At 36.3% G+C, this 13,646-nt stretch overlaps 1 protein-coding gene across 9 annotated transcripts in view; it reads left to right on the top strand.

The window, feature by feature from the left end:
- Nucleotides 1-13,646, top strand: part of CTNND2 (catenin delta 2) — a 935,473-nt gene that overhangs the window by 550,791 nt on the left and 371,036 nt on the right. For all 9 annotated transcript variants that reach the window (XM_021675376.2, XM_064375868.1, XM_064375870.1 and 6 more), the window contains one exon: nucleotides 11,921-12,176. In XM_021675376.2, the coding sequence (XP_021531051.2) occupies nucleotides 11,921-12,176 (256 nt within the window). The remainder of the gene's footprint in view (nucleotides 1-11,920; nucleotides 12,177-13,646) is intronic.

The raw sequence follows: 13,646 nt of genomic DNA, 5'->3' as shown, positions 1-13,646 counted from the left end.
CAGTGAAAATGGCCAGTGTCTGCTGTGATGATGGTCAGATGGATTTTCTTTTGCATAAATGCTATTCAAAGTGAGTGTTGAAAACAAGCATTCTGTGATGTATGTGTCAGCTTGTAATAAAGAAAGAATTATCATAGAGATGTTGCAAGGAGCAAACTTGCTAAATACCTTCATGAAGTTGACAAGTACTGCAACATAAAAAGGGAAAAGAATGTGGTGAAGATATTTATCCATGTGGAGAAAATAGTCTTTAAACAGAACTTAATCCTCTGCAAAAATAGCCAGTGTTTAACGAAGTGATAGAGGGATTACATAGGACCTGCATATTCGTAAAATTTTATTACTGTTATTCATTGTAATACAAATAATAGTCTTAGTGTCAAAATTATTTTAATTAAAATTATTTTGGTTAGGCACGTGGCTCACACCTGTAATCCCAGCACTTTGGGAGGCCAAGGCGGGCAGATCACCTGAGGTCAGGAGTTTGAGACCACGCTGGCCAACATGGCGAAACCCTGTCTCTACTAAAAATACAAAAATTAGCCAGGCATGATAATGGGCGCCTGTAATCCCAGCTACTCAGGAGGCTGAGGCAAGAGAATCGCTTGAACCCGGGAGGCAGAGGTTGCAGTGAGCTGAGATCACGCCACTGCACTCCAGTCTGGGCGACAAGAGTGAGGCTTTGTCTCAACAAAAAATACATAAATAAAATAAAATTATTTGAGTTCACAAATACGTAAATCATCAGCAGTTTATTACTTATTAAGTGCTGTTACTTAAAATTATAAAAACAAGTGCTTCCCATTGGATTAAGTCAAATAAGATACTCCAGAACCTATTACTTTCTTAGGCTAAAAAGTTAAGGGCCTATTGTTACCCAACTGGAAATTTTAAATCAACCCAACGATAAATGTCATCTTAGAACCAAAGAGAACTTTCAGATGCTTCCTTTGTGGATTCACTTAAAAAGGTGTAAATAAGAAGTCTCATTGTTTAGCTGAAGGAAGACAGAGTGATGGGAGAACAGTTTATTGGTAAAATTCAAAAATATCATAACTGTCATACTTTTGTATAAATAGACCATGAAACCATGTTGATTAATGTCATGTCAACTAGGGGCACACATACTGAAAATTGCACAGCTGGCCTTGACCTGGATGATATACTCCAGTTACTGGAAGATATGTCACCTCATACTTGGAATTACATCATTAAGCATAGCAGTGTTGAAAAAAATAGAAGCCAAGTATAGATTTCAACTGCACATTGAATGGGGCTTCATAGTATCTAATACCAAAAGTTGGAACTTAAGAATAATTAAGACATTACCAGAAAGTGCAGCACTATGGAACCATAATTACACATTAGCAGATTCTGCCCTCATCACCAGACATGCTCTGTCAGTTAAAATGATAGTTGAAAAGCCTCTCAAATTTTAAAAAATTACTCATTTAATATTTTTATTGACACACTATCATGACACATGTACATGTTCATAGGATACAATTGGATGTTTTGGTACATATCTATGCCGTATAATAATGATCCAGTCAGGGAAGCGTGTGTATCCATCACCTCATGCGTTTGTCATTTCTTTGTGGTGAGAACATTCAGAAGCCTCTCTTCTAGCTATTTTGCAATATACAATATTTTACTGTTAACCATTTAACCATAGTCACCCTACTATGCAATACAACAACAGAATTCAATTCTTCTATCACATCGTAACTTTGTATCCATCGGCCAATCTCTCCCCTGTCCATCCTCCTCCCCTCCCCAGTCTCTGGGAACCACTATTCTACTCTCTGCTTCCATGATATCAGCTTCTTTTTTAGATTCCATGCTTGACTGAGATCATGTGATATTTGTCTTTCTGTGCCTGGATTAGTTTACTTAGCATGATGTCTTCCAGGCTCATGCATGTTAGCACAAATGACAGGATTTCATTTTTCTTAAGCGGCTGAATAGTATTCTGTTTCGTAGATGTGCTACATTTTCCTTTTCCATTCATCTGTTGTTGGACACTTAGATTGATTCTGCATCTTGGTTGTTGTAAATAGTGCTACAATAAACATGTGAGTGCAGGTATCTCTTTGACTTACTGATTTAATTTTTGTTGGATATATACCTAGGAGTGGGATTGCTGGATCACATGGTAACTCTATTTTTAATTTTTTGAGGAATCAACATACTGCTGTCCATAATGGCTGAACTAGTTTATAATCCCATGAACAGTATGTAAGTGTACCCTTTGCTCCACGTCCTTGCCAGCGTTTCCTTTTCTTTTTGGCAATAGCCATTCTAATTGGAGTGAGGTAGTATCTCACTGTGGTTTTGATTCACGTTTCTCTGATGATTCATGATGTTTAGCATTTTTTACATACCTGTTGGTCATTAGTACGTCTTGTTTTGAGAAATGTCAAGTAAGGTCTTTTGCCCATTTTAAACTCAGGTTACTTCGGTTCTTTTGTTTGTTTTTTACTGTTGAGTTGTTGCAGTTTCTTATATTCTGGATGTTAGCCACTTGTCAGGTGTATCATTTTTAAATGTCTTCTCCCAGTCTATAGTATCCGCAGTCTATTAATATTAATAGTTTGTCTATTAATACTAATTTACCTATTTTTGGGTTTGCTGCCTATGCATTTGAGGTCTTACTTTAAAAATTCTTGCCCAGCCCAATATTGTGAAGCATTTCACCTATGTTTTCTTCTAGTAGTTTCATAGTTTCTGGTTTACACTGAAGTCTTTAACCCATTTTGAGTTGATTTTTGTGTATGTTGAGAAGTAGAGGTCTAGTCTCATTCCTCTGCATGTGGTTATCAATTTTCTCAGCACTATCTATTGGAAAGACTGTCTTTTCCCCAATGTAAGTTATTGGCACCTTTGTTGAAAATAAGTTGGCTGTCGGTGCATGAATTTATTTTTGGGCTCTCTATTCTGTTCCGTTAGTGTAGTGTCTGTTTTTCTGCTAACTGTGCTGTTTTGGTTACTCTAGCTTTCTCATATATTTTGAAGTCACATAGTGTGATGCCTTTAGTTTTGTTCTTTTTGCTCAAGAATGCTTCGGCTACTAAGGGTTTTTTTGTTGTTGTTTTCATACAAATTTTAATATACTTTTCTATTTCTGTGAAGAATGTATTGGTATTTTGGCAGGGATTATAGTAAATCTGTAGACCTCTTTGGATAGTATGACTGTTTTAACAATATTAATTCTTCTAACTCATGAGCATGAGATATATTTTCATTTATTTGTGTCCTGTTCAATTTCTTTAATAAAAGTTTTATAGTTTTCAGTGTAAAGATCTTTCATCTCTTTGGTTAAGTTTATTTCTAGGTATGTAACTTTTTGTAGCTATTAATATTATAAATAGAATTGTGTTCTTGATTTATTTTTCAGCCAGTACATTTCTGTATAGTGTATAGAAACGCTACAGACTTTTGTGTGTTGATTTGATGTCCTGCAATATTATTGAATTTATTTATTAATTCTAACAGGCTTTGTTTTGTGTGTGGAGTCTTTAGAGCTGCCCATTTATATGATCATGCCATCTGCAAACAGAGACAATTTGACTTTCTCCATTCCAGTTTGAATGCCTTTTGTTTTTGTTTCTTGCCTAATCATTCTGACAAGGACTTCCAGTACTATGATGTATAGAACTGGTGAACAGTGGGCATCCTTGTCTTGTTCCTAACCTTAGAGTAAAAGCTATTAGCTTTCTCTCGTTCAGTATGATATTAGCTGTGGGTTTGCCATGTATGGCTTTTATTGTGTTGAGGTACACACCTTCTAATTTGTTGAGAGTTTTTTTTTTTTTAATCATGCATGGATGTTGAATTTTATCAAATTATTTGCAGCATTTATTGAAATGATTATATGGCTTTTATCCTTGATTCTATTAATGTGATGTATCACATTTATTTATTTGCATGAATTAAATCATCCTTGCATCCCTAGGATGAATCCTATTTGATCATAGTGAGTAATCTTTTTTTTTAAATTATACTTTAAGTTCTGGGGTACATGGGCAGAACATGCAGGTTTGTTCCATAGGTATACACGTGCCGTGGTGGTTTGTTTCCTCCATCAACCTGTCATGTACATTAGGTATTTATCCTAATGCTATCCCTCCCCTAGCCTCCCATCCCCTGCTATCCCTCCCCTAGTCCCCCATCCCCCAACATGCCCCGGTGTGTGATGTTCCCCTCCCTGTGTCCATAGGTTTTCGTGAATGATCTTTTTAATGTGCTGTTGAATGTCTAGTATGTTGTTGAGAATTGGTATCAGTGTTCAGCAGGGATGTTGGCCTGTAGCTCTCTTTTGTTGTGTGTCCTTGTCCAGTTTTGCTGGCCTAGTGAAGTGCATTTGGAAGTATTTCTTCTTCTTTAATTTTCTGGACTAGTTTAAACCTGGGGCATTTTTTGTTTGTTTGTTTTGTTTTGTTTTTTGATAGGAGACTTTTTGTTACTAATACAGTTTTCTCATTCATTATTGGTCTTTTGGGATTTTCTCTGTCTTCATAATTTAATCCAGGTAGGTTGTATGTGTCCAGGCATTTATCTGGTTTTTTCTGTTTTATCAAATCTGTTGGCATGTAATTGTTCATAATCATCTCTAATGATTTTGTCTCCTTTTTCATCTCTGATTTTATTTAATTGAGTCTTCTCTCTTTTGTCCTTAGTCTTGCAAAAGGTTTATTGATTTGTGTATTTTTTCGAAAACCACGCTTTTCATTTTGTTGATTATTAGAATTGGTGTTTAGCCTCTGTAGTGTTTGTTTCTGTTCTTAGCTTTATTGTTTTCTTCCTTCTACTAAGTTTGAGTTTAGATTATTTTTGTTTTTCTAGTTCCTTGAAGTACATCATTAGGATGTTTATTAGAAATTTTTCTTTATATATATATATGTGTGTGTGTGTTTATTGATATAAACTCCTTCTTATAACTGCTTTTGATGTGTTCCATAGGTTTTGGTAGGACGTGTTTCCATTCTCATTTGTCTCAAGGAAATTTTTAATTTGCCCTTTAATTTCATTAAATTATTGATTGACTGGTTTAGGAGCATGTTGTTTAATTTCCATTTATTTGTAAAGTTTCCAAAGTTTTTCTTGTTGATTTCTAGTTTCATAGCATTTTTGTCAGAAAAGATACTTGATGCTGTCCTTGTCTTCTTAAATTTGTTAAGACTTGTTTGTGGCCTAACATATGATCTATCCTGGAGAATGTTCCATGTGCAGTTGAGAAGAATGTGTATTCTGAAGATGTTGGATGGAATGTTCTATAAATGTCTGTTAGGTCCCTTTGGTTTGGAGTGTAGTTTCAGTCTGATGTTTCCTTACTGATTTCTGTCTGGATAATTTGTCCATGCTTGAAAGGGGGGTTGAAGTTCCCTACTGTTTATATATTATAGTCTATTTCTTCCTTTAGGTCTAATAATAATTTCCTTTATTCTAAAATTTGTCTATGTGACTCTTTTTGGAAATGTTCCCAGAAATGTTGCAAGTGTATGGACAAAGGAATAGATCAGGATCATAGCATGGAATATGCTTGATGTGGAAATGCTTATTTTTACAAAATAAAAAGGGTCACAGCACCTGTGGTTTTAAATCCACCAGGTTCCAAGCTGTGTCACTAATTTCAGGACTTTAGCCAGCTAAGGTATTTTTTTTGAACATTTTAGCTTCCTTGGAGTTTCTTTTTGAGCTTCTTGTTCGGCCGGTGGACATTTGGATGTGTAAAGAATATAAAATGAGTTTTATGCCATAACCACATATCGCAGAATACTTGATGTAAAATCCTTTAGTGCTTAAGATGGCGGAGCAGATTTTTTCCACAGCTAATTCTGCTCTCAGCAAACTAGTTTATGTCTGAGAGCAAACCCAGCCCTATCGCCACATTGTGGAGCCTCCTGTAAAACCACATGAATAATGCACCTCATCTCATCTGGCTCTCTAGAGATTGGCAGCCAGGAAACCTGCTCAGGTTGCCCCGTGCAGCCTCTCCTCCTGGCCTGCCTCTCTCGTCCTGTGATGAGTTTGCTCAGTCCCCTCATCTTACTCAAGGTAAAGAACTAAGTCCACCACAAATACATTAGCATTCTCCACCCAACCGCCCTATTTCCATTTTTATGGAAAATTCTATACATTGACCTTCCCTTAGGTCCTTTCTGTCTTCAATTGAAGGAGGTTCTGCTACATTTCTTTCTGAGGAAGAAGCCAAAGAAAATGATAATGCAAATTTTGAGGAATATTAAGATGGAGCCAATTATCTAGGTAATAGGGATTTAACCAGTTACACTCTATATCACATTAATTTTTTTTTTTTTTTTGGCATTTCTGACACACATATTGCACTTCAAAATGTGTAGGTTTTTTTAAGCAGGCATGGCCTCACCTCTAGTGCCCAGCGGTGGAGGAGACAGGGCGTAAAACATGTAGACCCTGGAGACCACTGCTACACTTCAGCCCCGGCCCTGCCCACTGTCCTGTCACTGCTCTTCTGTGACCTAACGAGGGTAATGTTAGTGATAGCAGTACCTGCCATGTAGGCTGTTGGGAGCATTAAATGAGAATTTAATGCTCGTGTGTAGAAGCCCCTAATAAGGTAGTTGGTACAATAGGAAGCTCCAAATACATGTAGCATTTATTATTATCCTTTTCCCATTGACAGCTAAAAATGTGCTTGGAATGATTTCAAAACAATGACTGTGTATCCTCTTCCTCATTCATCATGACTGTAGTTACACATACTATAAATTAGAGGGAAACTAAAATGCATAGTGCTAAAGGTACATAGAAATAGATAGAAATATATACATATGTAGGATTAAACATGGGATTATATTGCCTTCCTTTTTATTAATTCACTTACTTACTTTTTAATTTTTATACCAACTTCTACAAATCTACTGAAATCCATTATGCTGTATATCGCAATAACATTCTTAGTAGTAGCTATTGCTGATTATTAAACAGGATCCTTTCTGTTAATCATTTGTTGTTTTTTTTTACTGCTTATTTATATGGTGAAGACATAATGAGGAGCTTGCATTTTTTTCAAATTATGCTTACATAGAAGTCTATCTGCCCATTACAAGGCTATTGGTTAATTTAGGTATAGTCACCACTCTCATAAAAATGTTATTCAAAGTTCCAACATGATCATAGTACCTCATACCTCATCTTGAATTTTTTTTTTTTTTTTGAGACAGAGTCTCACTCTGTTGCCCAGGCTGGAGTGCTGTGGTGTGATCTCGGCTCACTGCAATCTCCACCTCTCGGGTTCAAGTGATTCTACTGCCTCAGCCTCCCGAGTAGCTGGGATTACAGGCATCTGCCACTGCGCCCAGCTAATTTTTGTATTTTTAGTAGAGACAGGGTTTCAACATCTTGGCCAGGCTGGTCTTGAACTCCTAACCTCATGATCCGCCCGCCTTGGCCTCCCAGAGTGCTGGGATTACAGGCGTGAGCCACCATACCCAGCCTGAATTTTTTTTTAAGTTCTGGGATGCATGTACAGGATGTGCAGGTTTGTTACATAGGTAAACATGTGCCATGGTGGTTTGCTTTACCTGTCAACCCATTACCTAGGTATTAAACCCCACATGCATTAGCCATTTATCCAAATAATAAAGAGCTTTCATTTTAAAATTCTTTCAAGGATATAACAAGAATAAAACTATGAAAACTATTTAAGGATAGGATTTTACATCATATTCTCTTTCAAATACATCTACAATATCTTCATACACATGACCCCACATTCAGTTTGAGAACCAATGTGATAGGTAAGCTTGGCCTGTCCTGGTGTTTTCAGTGTCTTGTTTTCCAATCAAAGCAGGGAAAATAAGATCAACACCAATGATAATTATTCCATTACTACTAAGAACCATGCATTGAATGCCTCTCCCACAAAGATAGTAATATATGAAATTATTTCAAATTTCATATGTTTAAATTTACCCTTAATTCTTCCATTGAATTTAATATGGATCAGCTTGTGCTGAGTACAGAAAATTGGAAAATGTTTATAGTTTAGTTCTTGGTGATGGCTCTTTTGGATATATGCTGTATCGGGTGCTAAAGATGCCCTATCCCTAAAGAAATGGGGGTGAATTTCTTTTAAGAGTGTATAGGCCATTTTCTTGGACCCATTGTCATCTAAGCCGTTCTTATTTTCTGAGCTTTCAGGGGGACATTCTTTAATTACTTTCTTATATGCTTATTTTGTATTTCCAAGACATGTAAATGTGCTTTATGTTTTCATATTTATCTGTATATGCAGGATACTTAAAGGCAAAGATAAATAATCCAAAAAGTAGTGTTTTTTTCTTCCTCTTTATTGAACATTACCTTCTATTCCCCCCACCAAGTTTCTAACTGTGTGCCCAGATTCTTGTATTTTATTCTGTTCTCCTTTTTTTCCATTGTCAGTAAATAATGCTTGCAATCATCTATTATAAAGCAGAATATTTAATTTTATATAAAAGAATGCCTCTTCCCCTTTTTCAAACAAATACAGAACATAAATGTAAAACATCTCTTTATTTTTCCTGTATAAACTAGGTCTTTATTTGTGCAGCTCTGCAGAAAACAAACAGATAATTTCATGAAAGCATAGGTGTCTTTTGAAGTATCAAGTCAGCTGCTGAAGTGGCTACTTGTTAAATCTCCCAAAGCCACCATTGATACAGTTCATTGAATTCTAAGAGCTTATTGAGGGAGAAGGGGCTGTTTGCAGAGCAGGTGAGACGAGAGAGGAGTGTGTTTACAGAGCCGATGAAGCACATTCCCTCTCTAGTGTTTGCCCTGAGTAGGTTCAATTGGATAGAGTAATCCTACAAGGAGAATGGTTTGGTCAACTGAGCTTTAAAACGCAAATAAGGAAAAGTGTTCAACAGTCCAGAAATTAAGGGAAAAATGTATTAAATGGAAATCTTTTAATAGTGTGACCGATATTAATTTATCCATATTAACAGAGAGCCAAGGATTACATAAGCCACATCAAGGTCTAAATAGTTGGGACCAGATGGGAGACTTGAACCCTGAATATTTGTAGCATTTTATTCAATGTCATATGCACATTTCTGTTTTCTAATATTGATTGATTTCAGAGTTGTTAATGGTAATAATAAGAGCTCATTTATTTAATGTTCTCTACATATTAGATCGTTAATGATTTTCATTCATTTAAAGTAATTGTTTTTTATATATACTTTTACAAAGTAAGGTATTACATTGTTACATTACTAATGGTTGGTTTGAGATTCATTAGATTCTCATACATTTTCTTTTTTATGATTATGAAAAAGAAAATGTGTGTTTTCTCTCCATTTTTACTAGTATTTTACATTATTTTAATTGCATAGATTAGTCTCTAACTTATTTTACTATAACAGCACCAATTTGGATTCCGGTTTTACATTTTGAAATTCTCATCAGCTGTTTTATTTATTATGACCTAAAAGAAGCTTAAACCATGGATTTGGGAATGACATTTCTAAAAGGCCAATTGTCAAGGCTGAAACTACACATGTGATTGTATTTTCTTAAAATACATAATCTTTTTGAAAGTTGTTTGCTCATCTTAGATTTCATCTCAACCTCTTTTTTCATAATAGTGATATCACTCTTTAAACTAAGATGTAAAACAAATCAAAATAGGAACAGTGTAACGTTCATAAATTTTCTCCTACCTTTTCTTCCTCTTTACATACCAAGATGTTGTCTTCCTGTTTCTGCTTAATTAATTGAATTTCTCACCCTATTTTCACATTTTGAACCAGTCCCTCTTATGTTATTCACAATTTTTTGTCTGCTGCTTGGCAGTGTTTTTCTTAAACTCTTGCTTGTATTTTTTTTTTTACTTCATGGTCCTTTGAGAGTTTTTTGTGTGGGTAGTCAAATTGTTCTCCTTACCTACTCTGTTGTTTTTTTTAACAAAAAGATTTCTTTAGATTTTAATATTATTTCCTGATCTCTGACACTTTAATCATTGTATTTAATATATTAATAGCAAATAATTTTTTATAGAAAAACATTTCTTTTCTGAAAGCCATTTCAGCAAGATTAAGTGTTGATACTTAGTTTCCTGAATGGGAAAAAAATGCACATCTATGAAAAATGCCAGATGTGCTTAGTTTTCTCCATTTGTCCTGGATTCTCTGACTAGCTTATCACAACCCGTAGAAAATGAAATTTTGTTTACCTCTGTGCATTTGTTCATCCAAGAGTAAGACTTGCCTAAATTTTAAACCCCTTTCACCATAATATAAGGCACACTGCATAAATTTTAAAATGTGAATTTTAATTACACATGCTGATAATGCTTTGGAGAAAAGATAAATCCTCAAGTACTTGCATAAAGACATAAAGCAGATTTTCCGACTGTGCAATTAATGTTTATTAGCCTAATCTGATTATTTTGAGACTTAACACATCGGGGAAACCTTCATTATTTCAAAATATTGTTCCTCTGGGAAATATGCACTTTTTATATATGAAGTTTCTCTTAAATGTTTTTGTCATTTTTGTCGTGTTATGGAACCTACTTTTCTAAATTTTTGTAATTCTGAGATGAAATATTGAAGGTTCGTTGGCAAAGAAAAGCCCTGAACTCTTAAGTCAATCCTCAGTATTACAGTGTATTCCTCCAGTTCACTTTGCAACTTTTCATCATTTCAACACAATTTCCTTACCTCTTTTAGTAATTATTTTCTCAGCATGACGTAATTTCCTTCGTGTCTGATTTGGCATATGTCCACTAATGTAAAAGAGGATAAAATAAGCTGTATCATTGGCCACTAAGAAATAGTCAGGAAGTCTGAGTGGTGAAGTGTAATTGATAATTGGAACCTAATTCCATATAGAGCGTCTGTGGCATAAATGGTCCTATCTAGCCATTGGCTGTATTTTTGATATGAAATCTGCTCTATAGCCCCAGAAATCAAGTGGGCTGTCTACTATTGATCGTGGCTATCAGCCACTAAAGCAGTTAATAACTGCTATTTTCATTGTATGTGTCAACCAAACCTTGGATGTCAAATATATTTTGAGAACTAGATAAAAATAATGACATGAAAGGATCTAAAAAGAATCCAAGAAGGAAACAGAAAATTGAAATTCAATTTGAAAATAGTCAAACTGATTTTAGTAACTAGTGTAAAATCTTCTCAAAACAATTTAGACACATTGAAAAGATGCAAATACTTTCAGAAAAGCTAAGTCAGCTCCTTATTTTGTCTGCCTTGCAGTTGGGTTGGTTTTTGCCTCATTCTCCCTTCACCAAATGTGTTTGTTCCTGTGACAGCTTCACTTGAAAGAGGCATAGAAAAATCTTTCGGGAGTTACTTTACAGCAACTAGAGCAGTCCTGCATTGAATGTTCTGGTGCTAATTATGGAGACATGAACCCCCCCTCTCCCTACCTCCACCCGCATACATACACTCCCTCTCACTTCTTATTTTCTTTGATTCAGGAAAATTAACTACATTACTAAATTCGTTTTACACCCTTATTAAAGTTAATGTAACATTATCTGAACACATTCTGAATGTTGTCAACTTGAGCACCAAAGAACTAACTTCCCATGCCTCCTTAGAAAATATTCATCATATTTCTTCTGAGTTTTACTTCTGCACAAAGTTTACATTGCAGCTGAACACACCTTCTCTTGGATGTGGGTAACAGAACACACAGCAGATGCATTCCCCCCATACCTGAAAGGTTTGTCTCTGAGGCATGCTGATTATCATTTGATTGGATAACATTGACTGTATTGGTTTAAATATGAAGGATTAATTTTGTTTATTCTTTCAAACCCCTATTTTTTATGTGTGTAACTTCCCCTGCCCCTGCCTAGACCTGGTTAACCGTTTCTGTGAGCAGGTCCTCAATTTTTTACTTTGTCCCTACTTTCCTGTCGTAGCCCCATCTTCCCCTGGTGTCGACTCCGTCCCCTTGCAGCGCACAGGCAGCCAGCATGGCCCGCAGAATGCCGCCGCGGCCACCTTCCAGAGGGCCAGCTATGCCGCAGGCCCGGCCTCCAATTACGCGGACCCCTACCGACAGCTGCAGTATTGTCCCTCTGTTGAGTCTCCGTACAGCAAATCCGGCCCTGCTCTCCCGCCCGAAGGCACCTTGGCCAGGTCCCCGTCCATTGATAGCATTCAGAAAGATCCCAGGTGGGTAAAAACCTTTTTATTTCCCTATGATGTCTAAAGCGGTTTTGTAACCCGGTACTGCAATTTCTTTCATGTCATGTTGCATTTATGTCATTGGCTATTAAAGGGCTGGCTTTTCTTGGGTTGTATATTCTTTTGTTTGACTTGGAATGTGGGTATTTGCAGTGGATCCCTAGTGTCTTCTGTGGTTCACCACCAAAAACTAAAGATGTTCTTTTGATTAGAGTGTCTGTAGGTGCTTGACATTTAACTATTTGATAAGATATAGACTGGCCTCTTTAATGCAGGGGAGACTGGAGACTGGAGGTGATGTCAATTGACCTCAGATATCATGGCCTACATATTTTATTGTCTCAGTGGAAGTACGCTTCATCATCATGTGCATTACTTTTTTTTTTTTTTTTTTTGAGACGGAGTCTTGCTCTGTCTCCCAGGCTGGAGTGCAGTGGGCGATCTTGGCTCACTACAACCTCCGCCTCCCGGGTTCAAGCAATTCTCCTGCCTCAGCCTCCCAAGTAGCTGGGATTACAGGCGCACACTGCCATGCTTGGCTAATTTTTTGTATTTTAGTAGAGACAGGTTTCACCTTCTTGCTCAGGCTGGTCTAGAACTCCTGAGCTCAGGCAATCTGCCCACCTTGGCCTCTCAAAGTTCTAGGATTACAGGTGGGAGCCACCGTGCCCTGCCGTGCATTTCTATCATATTGCAAAGGGGTGCACCTTCTAAGTTACGGTAAAATTGAAAATTTAGAAATTTTGTATGACCTTAATTTCTCTGTGTCTGGAAATAAACATTACAGTGAATTTGTTTAAAGACTGATAAAATCTTGAACATAATATATTAAAGAAATTGTTGTTATGGAGGTGTTGTTTTTGTTGTGGTTGTTGCTATTTTGTGGTTTGGTTTTTTTGCTTTCTTCTTTTTTTTTTTTTCCGTCAGTGTTAAGGGGTTTTAGCACTGCTCTGCTTCTAAAGTTGGATTTGAGTCCCTGTAGAGTTAAATGATGCTTTATGTTTTATTCATAGCCATTGGATTTATGCTGATAGAGTCCCATAAATATATATCTGCACCTGTGAATACTATTGATATGTCAGATTGCTGGTATTTCTTTATGGTAGGGCAGGTGGCTTGACTCTGGTGTTGGACTTAAAATTCATCTCAAAGATTTTTCACTGATGGAGCACGCAAGTTCCTGTGTACTGTATTGAGGGGTTGGCATAGCTTCTTTTGCAAAAAGAAATCACTTCTGCAAATATAAAAGGCAGAATGGGATCATTTTATGGTTTTCTTTGAGACAGCTACTTTAGCACAGTTCAAACCTGTTTGGAGGGTCCGTGTTAAATATTGTATTTGGTGTAACACCATCATAAAAGTGAATTGTAGTAAGTGCTTACTGTTATCTACCAGAAATCAGAAGCATTCTTATGTTTACTATGTTCAGTGTCCTGGTTATCTAGATTTTCAGTCTCA

The sequence above is a fragment of the Aotus nancymaae genome, unplaced genomic scaffold (genome assembly GCF_030222135.1).
Source record: "Aotus nancymaae isolate 86718 unplaced genomic scaffold, 86718_ANA_hifiasm-v0.15.2.pri h1tg000014l, whole genome shotgun sequence".
NCBI lineage: Eukaryota > Metazoa > Chordata > Mammalia > Primates > Aotidae > Aotus > Aotus nancymaae.
This window is presented reverse-complemented; position numbering and strand designations above follow the sequence as displayed.